Source organism: Euprymna scolopes, chromosome 10 (assembly GCF_053919585.1).
Source record: "Euprymna scolopes isolate OS-2025 chromosome 10, ASM5391958v1, whole genome shotgun sequence".
Classification (NCBI taxonomy): domain Eukaryota; kingdom Metazoa; phylum Mollusca; class Cephalopoda; order Sepiida; family Sepiolidae; genus Euprymna; species Euprymna scolopes.
In genome coordinates, this window is record NC_136491.1 from 68,560,909 (window position 1) to 68,579,624 (window position 18,716).

The window sequence follows — 18,716 nt, forward strand, 5'->3', positions numbered from 1 at the left end:
TAACTGATGTTTGCTTTTATACCAACTTTGGTCCATCATCGGTTGAGTTTTTCTCTCTTTTTTTTTTTCAATTAAATAAAAGGCTTTTGTGTTATTTGTTCAGCTGTATCTATGTGTTTGCTATAGAAAAACAGATTTGAGACAAGAATTTTTTTTCCTTTTGTATAACACTCCAGACAACAAATATACTTTTTTTTTTTTTTAAATTAGAATTATTGAATAATCTGGATATTATTGATAGTAAAAAAAAGAAACCACTGATATATATGAATCATGTAAAATCAATGTTTGATGGCTTTCGTATTGATTTAGGGGGATTAGGTTGAAATTGGTACAATACCCTTCTTGTAAAAGAAGTGAATCAATGAATGAATAATGAGTAACGGTTTTGTGAATTATAATATACAACAATGTCGATAGACCACATGAACCGGGTAAAGTGTTAAGTAATAGTCTTCTGTGCGTTAAAGTACAGACGATACTAAGAATATGATTAAGAATTACTTAAAACCTCTCTACCCAATCATGGCTGATAGAATTAGAGCAATATAACTCTGTGGATTCTGTTTTAAAATTCTGTACAGATTGCCTGATTCGACATGGCAGGATCAACACTCATTTCCATTTAGTATCACACACAAAGCTGCTTTAGATCCTCCTCTTGGTAGTGAGAAGAATAATTTGCAATGTCAGAACTGGCAACAGTTTGTGGACTTATCCCATGATGATCTTACTTAAATGGTAAAGCTAAACTCACAACAACTTCTAGAAAATATCCTTGAGATAACAAGATGTGTCTACTACTTTGAGAAAGTCATTGTTTATCTCAACCTCAGCAGTCGTAAGTATAACTGCTGCAGATATCTTCTACATGTATCCTTGTAAAGAAATTGATGTTGTCTTTTGTTTTAAATCAGTCGAGCTATTCTCCTCCAATCTTTTTCATTAACAAAAGTTCCACGTTAATCGCTTACTGAATTTTATCCTTTTTTTTGCTGACCATTCTTGACAAACCTTAAAGATAGTTGTGTCAGTAGTTATTTTGACCATCGTGTCAAGCACCAATGACCACGCCATTGTTCAAAGTCATTTAAATTAACCTTATTTTCATATTAATGCATGAAATGTAATTCAGTGGATTGTCATTAATTTTTAACTGCCAATAAATTACTACCATGTTTTACCAATAATTAGAAAATTGCATATACTACTATTAGAAAATTGCATATACTACTCCCAGTCTACTTGATTAAGTGTTTAGTGCATGTATGCATATTATTTATATGGGTTGCTCTATTTATAATGTTAAGTAACATATGCATAATTTACGTAGAATCAACAGGACATGCGTGGCCATCTGTTTCTCGTTTATCTATTTGTCATCTTCTTTGTATAGAAATATCAACGTCTGTATGTGTTCCTTATGAAAACAAAAAAGGTTAGAGAATCTTAATAATAACTAAAAGTGTATTAACATGTAAAATTTTATCGGGAAGACAATAAAACTGGTCTTAAATCTCAAAGTGCATATGTAAGGGAGCTATGAGGGCAAAACCTTCCTTAAAACTTATATCATATTTTTATGAAATTTAAATTGCATCTCTAAAATGTTCTTTGGAAGATGAATGGAAGTAGCCCTGAATTTTTATGTACCTCGTTATGTGCTACCTCCTTCACCAAGGAAGATATGGGGGTAGAATCCCCTTTAAAACTACATATATGCACATTCAATTTCAATTAAATTTGGACCATTTTGTCTTCTCCCAACTTTATGTTGGGAAGGACAGCAACAACAACAACAACAACAACAAGTAATATTATGTTACAAGCATAGAGAAAAAAGAAATGGTGTTCCTCATCCAATCCAAAGCAACATCGGTTTTTCCTGCTAGTGCATCATACAAGTCACTCCCAAGTCACTTTCTCCAATTTTATATCCAGTCTATTCAAACATATACATAAATTTGTTTTTTTTAACGAAAAAATTGAATATCACTGATTGAAAAAAAATCTTCAAAAGAAAATAAGAGAATCAGATCTTAATTAAATTTTCATTATGCATTAATAAATAAATTTATTTTATTTAGAAAAAAAACCCCCACAAAAAAACGACATTTTTTCTTAAGTCACTTAAATGACTTTATCATCTCCCTCCTTCATTTCAAGGATAATTATGTCTTATCATACCATAATCGAAACTAAGTGATCAGTCTTAGGCCGAGATAAATGTTTTCAAAATTTTCTCAGAAACTGTAAAACTAATAACCATGGAGAATTAGTGGATGCAATATGTACATATCTTTGTAGTTATTGTGACTCTTTCTCAGAAAACCTTGGTGATCTAAGTGACAAGCAAGCAGAACGATTCCACCACGATATAAAAGTGATGGGAGAGAGATATCAGGGACACTGTAATGGCCGATTATCGTTGGTGCCTTCAATGTGATTTTGCAGGTAATCCAGAAAAAAGAAAATAAATTTAACGATGACTAGAACTTTTCTTATGTAATTGTTTTCAATATTAAACATTCTTTACTTTGAGCCTTTTTGACAAAAACAACTATTTTTGTCTGGCTTTGCCACTCAAGCCTCAAAAATACGATCTTTATCCATAATCTATGATAAATTATAAGTAATGTTTACTGTTGGAGGAAGGCTATGAGTTGATAAAACTCAAAAGAAAATAGCAAGATTTAAGTTGAGGAAATATAAATTTATACAGTTCTAATTTCATGAAAAGAAAAAAATGAAACCATTTCATTTCCGGTACACCAAAAATCTGACCTGATGAGAAAAAAATGAACTGTATTTTTGGATTCAACATATTCAAATTATCCAAAATCATTAGCATCCAGAAAGCTGTAATGAATAACACCATGATAATGCACGGCCTCATGTTGCGAGAATGATACTGCAGAAACTCACAGACTTGGGATACGAAACTTTACCACATCCTCCTTATTCTCCAGATCTTTCACCCACAGACTACCATTTTTTCAAGCATGTAGCCGCTTTTTTAAGCAACAAAACTTTCAGATCTAATGCAGAGGTTGAATCTTTTTTCAAAGATTTCTTAGCATCTAAGCCAAAGAATTTTTATCAACGAGGCATAAATGATCTAGTTGATAGATGGCAAAAATGCATGGATGTTCAAGGATCATACTTTGACTAATTTCAATGTCTAGTGTCACCTATTTGATTAATAAATCCTTTTTCTCTAAAATTGGCCATTATTTTCCGGACAACCTAATACATTCACATTCACGTGTATACACACACATGCTAACGTACACACATGTACTCACATACGCGCATATGTACGCACACATGTGCAACGTCACTTCCCCTTTCAAAGGAAATCCACACATGCGCAACAGACCACCGAAAACAACTATAAAAGCAAGAGCAATAAGCAGCTTCTTTCTTTCCGACTCGCTTTCCAAGCCGAGTGGTCGGCGCACCAGCTGCCGCCATTTCAGCAGGCGCGCATGCGCGCACCTTATGCCACTTGCTACTGTATGTGGGGCAAAAAACTAACAAACAGTACATACACCCTCCATGAACTAGATTGACTTTCTCATCTTTCTATATATACAACTTGTGCCTGAGAATACCTTCGCGTAGCTGACTGCTAACATGGCGCACAGCTTTACTGATGTCAACCCTCTATCTTTTTCTTTGTCTACACGCTGGACCATCATTCCCATTTCCACTACATTGCTCACTTCTCTTTCCACGTGCGAACAAACGATAGTGACCCGAACGTGATACAAGCACACATTTCCTTTTCTTTCTACATCACCAGTCCTGCAACAAACGATGGTTACATCCAAACGTGGACATGAACACGTGTTATACCTAAAACATTCATTTTTCAACAGTAAATAAACGACACGTTTATTTTATCCAGCAATTGAGTCTTTGTTTCCTTCATTCCATTCGTTTCATTATTTTCTTTTGTAACGGGATTAGGATATATATATCCTAGTCCTCTACACGTCTTGACAATCTAAGAGTATATAATCTCTTTTGACATCTCATATACATTAAAAACTCTTCACCTTACAATAGATATTTGTCAGTGATTTGAATATGGCCTATGTTGAGGTAGATCAATAATGGTCTAGAGTTTTAGTTGTTTAGATTTTCTGTTATTCAATTGTTATCCAATTTCTTTAAAGCTGTTCTGTGCTTTTTGATAGCTTCTTTGCATTTTTGGTTAATCATAGATGAAGGGCAAATGAAGAGGTTTTTTTAGCCTTGATAGACAAACACCTAGAAATAGTGTCTCTATTAAGGCACTGGTCACCATCATCTCACTTAGTTGGCATCAGGAAGGATACCCAGACTATAAAAAATCTTCCTATAACTAAGGAAATGACTTCCAAACTTACCACATTTTAGGTTATGTAGTTTAAATAATGACTTTTCCAGGGACAAGTTAGCATGGAAGTCAATTTTCGACACATGCTGGCATATAAATCAGATATTTTTTCTGCATTCAAATAACAGCTGCAATATTATCAATGTTGTCTGATTGTGTTTGACAGCATGAATATTCCATTGAAAGATATTCTTGGTCATTTATCACTATTCATATTTTCTGTACTGTTAGTTCTATGGTGGAAATTTACCTCAGCAAAGCAATAGGAGGCGAATTGTTTCTAAATGTGCTTATGGACATGGCAAACTTGCAAGGCAAATATTGTTATTACCTATTAATGTTATTATCTATTATTGCTATTACCTATTAATGTTATCTTTTAATGTTATTACCTATTAATGTTATTATCTGTTAATGTTATTATCTATTATTGTTATTACCTATTAATGTTATCTGTTATTACATATTATTGTTATCTATTATTGTTATCTATTATTACATATTATTGTTATTACATATTGTTATTACCTATTATTGTTATTATCTATAATTGTTAATACCTATTATTATTGTTATCTATTATTGTTATTATTTATTATTGTTATTATCTATAATTGTTATTACCTATTATTGTTATTATCTACAAGGTGACCCAAAAACACGGGCCCCAACTCTAATTAGTGTTTTGTCCGAATGAAATGAAACTTTGGTCATAACTAGTTTATTATATTCAAAACATCACATCAAAACACTAGGGTCATTGGCCTTTTTTTCTCTGTTCTACAGCATATGTTCTAGATGGCCTCCATTTAGCTCCGTGCATTTCTTGAGGCACAGCACGAAGTTGTCCATGACGTTCTTACAGCTCGAATTGGTAACGGCTCTCATCTCCTCCCTAATGGCTTCCTTGAGTTCCATGATGGTTCTGGGTTTCCCTGTGTAGACTCTGTCCTAAAGATATTGTTATTAACTATTAATGTTATCTATTAGTTATTATCTATTATTGTTATTACCTATTAATGTTATCTATTATTGTTATTACCTATTATTATTATCTATTATTGTTATTACCTATTAATGTTATCTATTATTGTTATTACCTATTATTATTATCTATTATTGTTATTACCTATTATTATTATCTATTATTGTTATTACCTATTAATGTTATCTATTATTGTTATTACCTATTAATGTTATCTATTATTGTTATTACCTATTATTATTATCTATTATTGTTATTACCTATTAATGTTATTATCTATTATTGTTATTACCTATTATTATTATCTATTATTGTTATTACCTATTAATGTTATCTATTATTGTTATTACCTATTAATGTTATCTATTATTGTTATTACCTATTATTATTATCTATTATTGTTATTACCTATTAATGTTATCTATTATTGTTATTACCTATTAATGTTATTATCTATTGTTGTTATGATCTATTGTTGTTATCTAATATTGTTATTTTTTTACACAGGCATCACCACATTATCAAGGCCAAGAGACCACTCGAAGATAAGGGTTAAAGAGTGTACAGTAGAAATTGGACAATATTGTAATCAATTCGATAAATTTGTTAACTTAGATGGAACGGCTCATCAAGAATTTGTTTATGTTAGACTTGAAGACAACTATATTGTAGTCAGCCGGAAAGCAGGAAAATGGAAGACAATTCCACAGGCGTGCAGTTCTAAGAAAGAAGCTTTGTTCATGGAATCTACGTTTAGGTTTAGGCACAGATAAAGAATGGGGAGAATTATTGATAGTGTTTTCAGCTAGAGGAGTGTTTCTTGTGAAAGTTTAGCGAGGGGGGACCATAGATTGAAGCTTAGTCGAACACTTTCCATGAAAATAACGATACATCAGAGACAAACTCGCAACATCTTTTCTGTGAGATAGAGGTTGCAGGGAAGAGAAAAGTACATCTACGAGGCTACATAGTCTATTTTGAACTCTATCAATGCAGGACAAGTCCTTTCTAGCAGCTCCTGCCCAGATGTGGCAACAGTATTCCATCCTTGGACGTACCTGGCTCTTATATAGATAAAGAATTGCATCAGCAGTGAGATATCTACGGGATCAATAGAAAGATCCCACCATTTTTCCAGCGTCCTTGGCAACAGATTTGATGTACATGTTCCATTTAAGATCAGGAGTAAAGGTCAAGCCCAGAAGCTTGTCAAAACTTGAGGCCTCCTCAAGACGAGAGCCATTCATTTTAATTGATGCCAGATGTGGATCAGAGTGTTGATGATGTAAAGAGAGAAGCCTGATTTTAGATGCATTAAAAGTAACCAACCACTCCTTTCCCCATTGTACCACGTGCTCAAGATCAGAGGAGAGAACTTGGTCGTTTACTGTCTTAGATGTGCTACCATAAATGGTAGTGTCATCAGCATAAATGACTACAAATGATGTAAGGATGTGATTTGGAAGATCATTAATGTAGATCAGGAATAGAGTTGGGCCCAGGATGGACCCCTGAGGGACTCCAGCATTAATACTGTGAGCTTCTGATTTTTGCCCATCAACTACTACTCTTATGAACCTATCAGAAAGAAATGATTTAATAATTGAGAAGACATTTCCAGTTATACCATAGCTAGAGATCTTGTGAAGTAAACCTTTATGCCATACCCTATCAAAGGCCTTAGATATGTCAAGAGCAATTGCTCTAGAAAGGTTGCCTCCGTCGAGAGATTTGCTAATCCTATGAGATATAACTGTAAGCATATCTGCTGTAGATCTAGCAGAACGGAAACCATATTGAGTGTCACTAAGAAGATGATTTTTGTTGAGATGGTTGATTACTTCTGTATTTAACACAGATTCCAGCAACTTACTCATGACGCACAAGAGACTTATTGGCCTGTACTGAGAGGGGGATGAACGATCACCTGAATTCTTAAATACAGGGTATACTGATGAGATTTTCCAGGATGATGGGAAGCAATTCTCCTTAAGACAACATTTAAACAGTCTTGTAAGTATGGGCGCTAGTTCTGGTTGAAGTTTTTTGAGTACTATAATTGGAATACCGTCAGGGCCAGTTGCTTTACTGGAATCAAGGTTCTTGATTAGCTTGGCAACATCACGTACAGATATATCTATATCACATAGCGTGTTTTCTGATACAGGAGGAAATATTGGGGGTTGGCGGCCTTAGTCGCAAAGGGTAGAATTAGCTGCAAAGTTCTTGGCAAAAAGTTTGACTTTGTTTGATGCTGACGAGATTACCTCAGGTCTATTGATGATAGTTGGGATAGAGCACACGCTCCTGTTCAGGATTCTGTTTGCTATTTGCCAAAACTGGTGGGAACCAAGCCGCTGCTCAGCTACTTTGGACTTGACGGACTGAGCATACAACTCTATTGCATTCTTTACTACTTTCTTACAATGGTTGCTGGCAGTCCTGAAAGTGGCTTTAGTTTCCATACATCTATTACATTGGAAGCAGTGGAAAAAGTGATTTCTGTGCGCAATGGCAGCAGCACATTCTGGAGAGAACCATGGCTGGCTGTTAGGTTTTTGCTGGAACTTTTTCAAGGGTACGAAACGGTCTATACCTACAATTATCTATTATTGTTATTATTTATTATTGTTATTATCTATTAATGTTATTATCTATTAACTATTATTATTATCTATTAATGTTGTTATTTATTAATGTTATTATCTATTATTGTTATTATTTATTATTGTTATTATTTATTATTATTTTATCTATTATTTTTATTCTATTATTGTTATTATCTATTAACTATTATTGTTATCATCTAATATTGTTATTATCTATTATTGTTATCTATTAATGTTATTATCTATTATTGTTATTATTATTGTTATTATTTATTATTATTTTATCTATTATTTTTATTCTATTATTGTTATTATCTATTAACTATTATTGTTATCATCTAATATTGTTATTATCTATTATTGTTATCTATTAATGTTATTATCTATTATTGTTATTATCTATTATTGTTATTATTATTGTTATTATTTATTATTATTTTATCTATTATTTTTATTCTATTATTGTTATTATCTATTAACTATTATTGTTATCATCTAATATTGTTATTATCTATTATTGTTATCATCTAATATTGTTATTATCTATTATTGTTATTATTATTGTTATTATTTATTATTGTTATCATTTATTATTATTTTATCTATTATTTTTATTCTATTATTGTTATTATCTATTAACTATTATTGTTATCATCTAATATTGTTATTATCTATTATTGTTATTATCTATTATTGTTATTATCTATTATTGTTATTATTATTGTTATTATTTATTATTATTTTATCTATTATTTTTATTCTATTATTGTTATTATCTATTAACTATTATTGTTATTATCTAATATTGTTATTATTTATTATCTATTATTGTTATTATCTATTATTGTTATTATCTATTAAAGTTATCAACATTAAAACAAATTCATCGCAGCTTTACTTTTTTAATGTTTGGATTTAATAAAAAATATCAATGGATTGAGCGTCCTAAATTACGAGATGAAGAACGAATGAATCTCTTAGTAAAAGAGAGTTGTATCCCTCTGCATAATGACAAATTGTAAAACAGCGCCTACGACAAAACAAGGTTGATTCAAATACAAGATTCCTGTTTTTCAACCGAGGTTGAGAAGGTATAAAAAGACGTGTCTTGATTAAGCATCAGTTTGTCTCCAAGACTCGTGAAGACAAGACGTTTTATTTAGAAAAGAAGACATAAGGAAGAAGAAAGAGGGAGAAACACACGCACATATTATATATATAGTCATGCATATGCAGTACTGTTTCACTGTATAACAGCTCTTCAGTATGGCTAGACAGGCATGAAGCAAGGATTGAAACCCGAAACTTACTATATATATATATATATATATATATATACAGAGAGAGAGAGAGAGAGAGAGAGAGAGAGAGAGAGAGAGAGAGAGAGAGAGAGAGAGAGAGAGAGAATCCAGTTACAAAAGGTCTTTTTTGACTATTTACAGATTCTACTCATTTTATTTTCAGTATTTTCTTTTTCTTTTAATTTTTCTTTTTGAGAATCCTTAGAATATTTTGTCAAAACTCATTGTGTTTGATCTTGGTATAGAGCTTTGTTTCCTCCTATTGTATCTGTGGACAGACACAGACATTGCAAATATAAAACAAATGTCTTGCATTAAAAATAGAAACTTTTTTATCATTGATTTTTTCTGTCTTATCTTTGGTTGTCACTTTTTAATTAAATCTGGTCAATATTTTCTCTCATTAATCATTAAAATAATTTGAACCTCTTTAAAAATGTAATAAATGTTTTATTACAATGAAAACATATAATGTCACCATAATTTCTCTGTATTGATAAAAACAAATAAAAATAATTTTACAAAATTAGAAAGAAGTTTTCTATTAAAACAATTTGTCTCTTTTTTTATTAGATTTTCAATAAAAATAAGCCAAATTATTATCACAAATTATTATTATCACATTCGCTGAAATAGAATTATCGTCTCTGGTTTTGATTTCTATATGATCCATTTCTTATGTCGACTCAGATTTGCATCTAAGAATGTCCACAAGAAAAAATGTCCACTTTTTTAAATATAAGGCTGCCAACCAGGGAAAAGTTTGCATAGATTTTTGGGGTCCTGAGCCTCTTGAATCAAGCGATTTATTTGTCCAGCTAAAGACAATTGCACTCCATCTTCAATGCCCTGTAATTTCTGCTGAAGTCGCAATAACACACGTTTTGCTACTTTATTTAAATTCCTTGACTTGTCTGAAAATAAATAAAAAAGAATTATTTTAAAAAACAAATTTAAAAAATTTATTTTCATCTGACAAGCAGCATTGATCAGGAGGTAATGTAGTTTTAAAGTAATCTTTAACTATTATATCCGGGTTATATATTTGTGAGAATTAATAATAATAACACATGTTTAAGTTTACAAGATACGGCATTAGTAAAATTATTAGTGCAGCTGCTTAACTTCTCATAGTATTGACCAATTCACTAAATTTATCACATTTAGTTTTTATTTCAATATTTTTTACTTGCGTGTTCATCACTTATCCATTGATAAGAAGCTACTCTAAGATAAGGGTTAAGTGTTACAACATGATCAGTAATGATGGTACTTGGGTAGGGCTAAATTATTTAAGAGGACAGCTCAACAAGAACTTATTCACATTAGACTTAAAGATCGTCATGCTATAGTCAGCCACACGGAATTGTGTTTCACAGATGAACAGTTCCAGAAAAAAAACTGCTTGGCTTATGGAATTTTTGTTTAGTTTTAGGGACAGATAGAAAGTGAGGAAAGTTGTTGTAGCTAGATGAGTATTTGTTGCAAACATTTTACAGAGAAGGTCACAGATTGGAGCTCAGTCGAGCACATCCTATAGAAGTAACGATAGAGCAGAGGCAGACTTGCAACATCTCTTCTGTAAGAAAGAGGAAATAAAGAGGCAAAAAATTCCTAACCCACTAAATTTTAAAGGCAGAAAAATGTGACAACAGTACTCCATCTTAGAATGTACTTGACTTTTGTAAAGATAGACGATTTTGTTTGAAGTGAGATACTTTTAGGAATAATAGACAGTTTTGTATACTATCAAGGCAGGAAAAGGGTACTCTTAAGAAATGTGGCAACAGTACTCTATTTTAGGATGTATTTGACTTTTGTAAAGATAGACGATTGTGTTTGAAGTGAGATACTTTCAGGAATAGTAGAACAATCCCAACATTTTCCCAACAATTTTTTGGCAATGGATCTGTTCCATTTCAGTTCGGGGGTGAAGATCAGTCCCAAAAGTTTGCTTCCTCCAAATGAGAGCCATCCACAGACGTTAATGTTGGCAAAGGGATGTGCAGTCAGGATATTGTCAATTTTTTTCCGTGATACTCTCAAAGATAACAACACTAGCATTATAGGGATGGTAAAGGACAAATAAGAAAGTGGTGCTGTAAGTGTTACTCAGAAACACATGTAAAGCAGCTTAGGATATTCTTTGGCGGTGTTCCTGTCGCAAGGAAAGTCATCCCTAATGTAGCCATATATTCCATGTTTGTTGTGATCTGTGGGTCAGATCTGGAGGTTAAATTAGAATAATCTTTCACTGAGAAATTATCTTAGGAAACAGTTGAGCCAATGCCAGTTTTGCAAAAGAACAACAAGTCATGTTCCATCTCTTTTAACTGAATTTCAACCTCTGGAAGGTTGGAACATAGACCCCTGATGTTGGAAAAGGAGACCAGGTATATGTCAGAAATTGGGGTTCTGGGTTTAATCTTTTTAAATTTGTTTTTTCTGTTCATGGTAATTAAATGATCATTATGGATTTTGGAACAACTGCTTGGCATAAGTATAATGAGGGTTAATAATGTGGGTATAATCAGTTTAATTTAGTTTCTTGCAAAGGGGTAAGAGGGTGTGGAAGTTCTTTGTGTAAATTCAGATACTTCTGATTTCTGTGAAATTTTAACACTAGATATCAGACATCAATTAATATTCCCAAAATTTCGGTTTCTTTAGGATATTTTAGTTTTTAGGAGGCATCAGCTCCCATTAGAAAATTGAAATATTTCAGATTTGCATTAAATTTGATCCATCGTCATTAGATACCGATTAAACAAGATTCCCTAAATTTACATTTCTTCTTAAGTGATCTTACGTTTTAAACATTTTTCTAGAATCAAAATCATGTAATTTATTTTGATGAAAATTGGAATAAGGATTCTAAACATAAGATTTAGTAGCATATGTCGATTTTAATCTTCATAATGGGGGCATAAAAGTGGTGCAAAACTGTTCTGGTTGGGGAATACATTTTTACCTTTGATGGATATTTTTATAGTTTATTATGCGTGCGCATTTTCATGATAATTGTAAAACAGTTTTTACCTGAATTGCTTGACACGTCCATATCTGAATCTCCGCTATTCGTTATAAAAGGGCTGTTGTTGTGATTATTCTTTTTGTTGGTGTCTCGTTGTTGCTGTTTCTGTTGAAGTTGATGAGCTTTAACTGGAGACAATGTCCAATTGTAAAGTGGATCATAGAGCAACACTTGTAGAATAGTCAACAGCGATTGTTGGTTGTTATGCATCACCAGCATTGTCTTCTCACAACATCTGCAAAATAACAAGTTGTTGCTTATGTAGAAATGACAAATAAAATAAAACAATGTCTACTTCTTTAACCAAATCTTCACATTACATTACACACATGCTTCATAAAATAATTAATGCTTGTGAAGATTGGTGATCTTTTATATCAACGCATTTCAGGTGAAAACATTATTACATACTTATGTGTCATTTAGAAATTAATATAAATTCAAAATATTATAAAAATGATCCAGTAGAAAAATAATTACAAACAAAAATAGAATTTAATGAATTATTAAGTTTTATTGTATATTTTTAATGTGGAAGCGTTGTGCAAATAATTCAGTATGAAAAGCTTGACTTAACTTATTTTAATTAAGTGTTAACTATTTCTAAACATGATATATATGAATGTCATTGTGGATAATTTTTTGTTAAAAATATATCTATCGCATATTCTACTGAATCGTCTTTCATAATTTTTGGAATTTATACTAATTTCGACATAATACGTAATAATGTTTTCACCTAAAATTTGTTGGTTTAAAAGATCACCAATCTACATGTGCACCACTTAGAAATGAGTTGAAAGGCATTTTCCTTTATGAATACACAAACTATCAAACATATATAATATAATTTTCCTAAAATTCCCAGGATTTATTTTAATAAAATTCAATTCCAAACTACAAACAGTCATTTCCTTCCTTTCTTTTGTAGATTTCACATGATGTGGAGCAAAATTATGCTACAAGATCAATTCATTATCTCCAAATCGAAGTTATACTTTGTTTTATTTGCAAATACATTCGTTTACAGATTGATATTATTTATCCTCATCAATAGGATACATTAAATGTTTACCACCTCAATTATTTTGATGCTTTTTATTTATGAAATAACCTCATAATCTTATTCATGAAATAACCTCATAATCTTATTTATGAAATAACCTCATAATCTTATTTATGAAATAACCTCATAATCTTATTTATGAAATAACCTCATAATCTTATTCATGAAATAACCTCATAATCTTATTTATGAAATAACCTCATAATCTTATTGATGAAATAACCTCATAATCTTATTTATGAAATAACCTCATAATCTTATTTATGAAATAACCTCAGAATCTTATTGATGGAATAACCTCATAATCTTATTTATGAAATAACCTCATAATCTTATTGATGAAATAACCTCATAATCTTATTTATGAAATAATCTCATAATCTTATTTATAAAATAACCTCATAATCTTATTTATGAAATAACCTCATAATCTTATTTATGAAATAACCTCATAATCTTATTTATGAAATAACCTCATAATCTTATTGATGAAATAACCTCATAATCTTATTGATGAAATAACCTCATAATCTTATTTATGAAATAACCTCATAATCTTATTGAAGAAATAACCGCATAATCTTATTGATGAAATAACCTCATGCTCTTATTTATGAAATAATCTCATAATCTTATTCATAAAATACACTGATAATGTTATTAAAGAAATAACTTCATAATCTTATTGAAGAAATAACCTCATAATCTTATTGATGGAGTAACCTCATAATTTATTGAAGAAAAAACCTCATAATCTTATTAAAGAAATAACCTCATAATCCTATTTATGAAATAATCTCAATCTTATTTACAACATAACCTCATAATCTTATGGAAGAAATAACCTCATAATCTTATCCATGAATCAATCTCATAATCTTATTGAAGAAATAACCTCATAATCTTATTTATGAAGTAACCTCATAATCTTATTTATGAAATAATCCCATAATCTTATTTATGAAATAATCCCATAATCTTATTGAAGAAATAACCGCATGATCTTATTGAAGAAATAACCTCATAATCTTATTGATGAAATAACCTCATAATCTTATTGATGAAATAACCTCATAATCTTATTTATAAAACAACCTCATAATCTTATTGAAGAAATAACCTCATAATCTTATTGATGAAATAACCTCATAATCTTATTGATGAAATAACATTATAATCTTATTTATAAAATAACCTCAAAATCTTATTTATAAAATAACCTCATAATCTTATTGACGAAATAACCTCATAATCTTATTGAAGAAATAACCCCAGAATCTTATTGATGAAGTAACCTCATAATCTTATTTATAAAATAGCCACATAATCTTATTTATAAAATAACCTCATAATCTTATTTATGAAATAATCTCATAATCTTATTGATGAAATTACATCATAATCTTATTGATAAAATAACCTCATAATCTTATTGACGAAATAACCTCATAATCTTATTGAAGAAATAACCCCAGAATCTTATTGATGAAGTAACCTCATAATCTTATTTATAAAATAGCCACATAATCTTATTTATAAAATAACCTCATAATCTTATTTATGAAATAATCTCATAATCTTATTGATGAAATTACATCATAATCTTATTGATAAAATAACCGCATAATCTTATTGACGAAATAACCTCATAATCTTATTGAAGAAATAACCCCAGAATCTTATTGATGAAGTAACCTCATAATCTTATTTATAAAATAACCTCATTGAAGAAATAACCTCATAATCTTATTTATAAAATAACCTCATAATCTTATTTATAAAATAACCTCATAATCTTATTTATGAAATAATCTCATAATCTTATTCATAAAAAAACCTCATAATCTTATTTATGAAATAACCTCATAATCTTATTTATAAAATAACCTCATAATCTTATTTATGAAATAATCTCATAATCTTATTTATGAAATAACCTCCTAATCTTATTTATAAAATAACCTCATAATCTTATTTATAAAATAACCTCATATTCTTATTTATAAAATAACCTCATAATCTTATTTATAAAATAACCTCATAATCTTATTTATAAAATAACCTCATAATCTTATTTATAAAATAACCTCATAATCTTATTTATGAAATAACCTCATAATCTTATTCATAAAATAACCTCATAATCTTATTTATGAAATAACCTCATAATCTTATTTATGAAATAACCTCATAATCTTATTTATAAAATAACCTCATAATCTTATTTATAAAATAACCGCATAATCTTATTTATAAAATAACCTCCTAATCTTATTTATGAAATAACCTCATAATCTTATTTATGAAATAACCTCATAATCTTATTTATAAAATAACCTCATAATCTTATTTATGAAATAACCTCATAATCTTATTTATAAAATAACCTCATATTCTTATTTATAAAATAACCTCCTAATCTTATTTATGAAATAACTGCATAATCTTATTTATGAAATAATCTCATAATATTATTAATAAAATAACCTCATAATCTTATTTATGAAATAACCTCATAATCTTATTTATGAAATAACCTCATAATCTTATTTATGAAATAACCTCATAATCTTATTTATAAAATAACCTCATAATCTTATTGAAGAAATAATCTGATAATCTTATTGATAAATAACCTCATAATCTTATTGAAGAAATTATCTCATAATCTTATTTATAAAATAACCTCATAATCTTATTTATAAAATAACCTCATAATCTTATTTATAAAATAACCTCATAATCTTATTTATGAAATAATCTCATAATCTTATTTATAAAATAACTTCATAATCTTATTTATGAAATAATCTCATAATCTTATTTATGAAATAACCTCATAATCTTATTTATAAAATAACCTCATAATCTTATTTATAAAATAACCTCATAATCTTATTTATGAAATAACCTCATAATCTTATTTATAAAATAACCTCAGAATCTTATTTATGAAATAACCTCATAATCTTATTTATAAAATAACCTCATAATCTTATTTAAGAAATAACCTCATAATCTTATTTATGAAATAACCTCATAATCTTATTTATGAAATAACCTCATAATCTTATTTATAAAATAACCTCATAATCTTATTTATAAAATAACCTCATAATCTTATTTATAAAATAACCTCATAATCTTATTTATGAAATAACTGCATAATCTTATTTATAAAATAACCTCATAATCTTATTTATAAAATAACCTCATAATCTTATTTATGAAATAACTGCATAATCTTATTTATAAAATAACTCATAATCTTATTTATGAAATAGTCTCATAATCTTATTTATAAAATAACCTCATAATCTTATTTATAAAATAACCTTATAATCTTATTTATGAAATACCCTCATAATCTTATTTATAAAATAACCTCATAATCTTATTTATAAAATAACCTCATAATCTTATTTATGAAATAACTGCATAATCTTATTTATGAAATAATCTCATAATCTTATTTATAAAATAACCTCATAATCTTATTTATGAAATAACCTCATAATCTTATTTATGTAATAACCTCATAATCTCATTTATGAAATAACCTCATAATCTTATTTATGAAATAACCTCATAATCTTATTTATGAAATAACCTCATAATCTTATTTATGAAATAACCTCATAATCTTATTTATGAAATAACCTCATAATCTTATTTATGAAATAACCTCATAATCTTATTTATAAAATAACCTCATAATCTTATTTATGAAATAACCTCATAATCTTATTTATAAAATAACCTCATAATCTTATTTATAAAATAACCTCATAATCTTATTTATAAAATGACCTCATAATCTTATTTATGAAATAACCTCATAATCTTATTTATGAAATAACCTCATAATCTTATTCATAAAATACACTGATAATGTTATTAAAGAAATAACTTCATAATCTTATTGAAGAAATAACCTCATAATCTAATTGATGGAGTAACCTCATAATTTATTGAAGAAAAAACCTCATAATCTTATTGAAGAAATAACCTCATAATCCTATTTATGAAATAATCTCAATCTTATTTACAACATAACCTCATAATCTTATGGAAGAAATAACCTCATAATCTTATCCATGAATCAATCTCATAATCTTATTGAAGAAATAACCTCATAATCTTATTTATGAAGTAACCTCATAATCTTATTTATGAAATAACCTCATAATCTTATTTATGAAATAATCCCATAATCTTATTGAAGAAATAACCGAATGATCTTATTGAAGAAATAACCTCATAATCTTATTGATGAAATAACCTCATAATCTTATTGATGAAATAACCTCATAATCTTATTTATAAAACAACCTCATAATCTTATTGAAGAAATAACCTCATAATCTTATTGATGAAATAACCTCATAATCTTATTGATGAAATAACCTCATAATCTTATTGATGAAATAACCTCAAAATCTTACTTATAAAATAACCTCATAATCTTATTGACGAAATAACCTCATAATCTTATTGAAGAAATAACCCCAGAATCTTATTGATGAAGTAACCTCATAATCTTATTTATAAAATAGCCACATAATCTTATTTATAAAATAACCTCATAATCTTATTTATGAAATAATCTCATAATCTTATTGATGAAATTACATCATAATCTTATTGATAAAATAACCGCATAATCTTATTGACGAAATAACCTCATAATCTTATTGAAGAAATAACCCCAGAATCTTATTGATGAAGTAACCTCATAATCTTATTTATAAAATAGCCACATAATCTTATTTATAAAATAACCTCATAATCTTATTTATGAAATAATCTCATAATCTTATTGATGAAATTACATCATAATCTTATTTATAAAATAACCTCATAATCTTATTGAAGAAATAACCGCATAATCTTATTGAAGAAATAACCGCATAATCTTATTGATGATATAACCTCATAATCTTATTTAAGCAATAACCTCATAATCTTATTTATAAAATAACCTCATTGAAGAAATAACCTCATAATCTTATTTATAAAATAACCTCATAATCTTATTTATAAAATAACCTCATAATCTTATTTATGAAATAATCTCATAATCTTATTCATAAAATAACCTCATAATCTTATTTATGAAATAACCTCATAATCTTATTTATAAAATAACCTCATAATCTTATTTATGAAATAATCTCATAATCTTATTTATGAAATAACCTCATAATCTTATTTATAAAATAACCTCATAATCTTATTTATAAAATAACCTCATATTCTTATTTATAAAATAACCTCATAATCTTATTTATAAAATAACCTCATAATCTAATTTATAAAATAACCTCATAATCTTAT

General features: G+C 28.4%; 1 protein-coding gene across 1 annotated transcript in view; it reads right to left on the reverse strand.

The window, feature by feature from the left end:
- Nucleotides 1-9,708: 9,708 nt before the first annotated feature.
- Nucleotides 9,709-18,716, reverse strand: part of LOC145286064 (serine-protein kinase ATM-like) — a 153,619-nt gene continuing 144,611 nt past the window's right edge. Inside the window, exons 59-60 of the mRNA XM_080134737.1 lie at nucleotides 12,319-12,548; nucleotides 9,709-10,193 (exon numbers count right to left, since the gene is read on the reverse strand). Coding sequence (XP_079990863.1) covers nucleotides 10,012-10,193; nucleotides 12,319-12,548 — 412 coding nt within the window. The 3' untranslated portion in view covers nucleotides 9,709-10,011. The remainder of the gene's footprint in view (nucleotides 10,194-12,318; nucleotides 12,549-18,716) is intronic.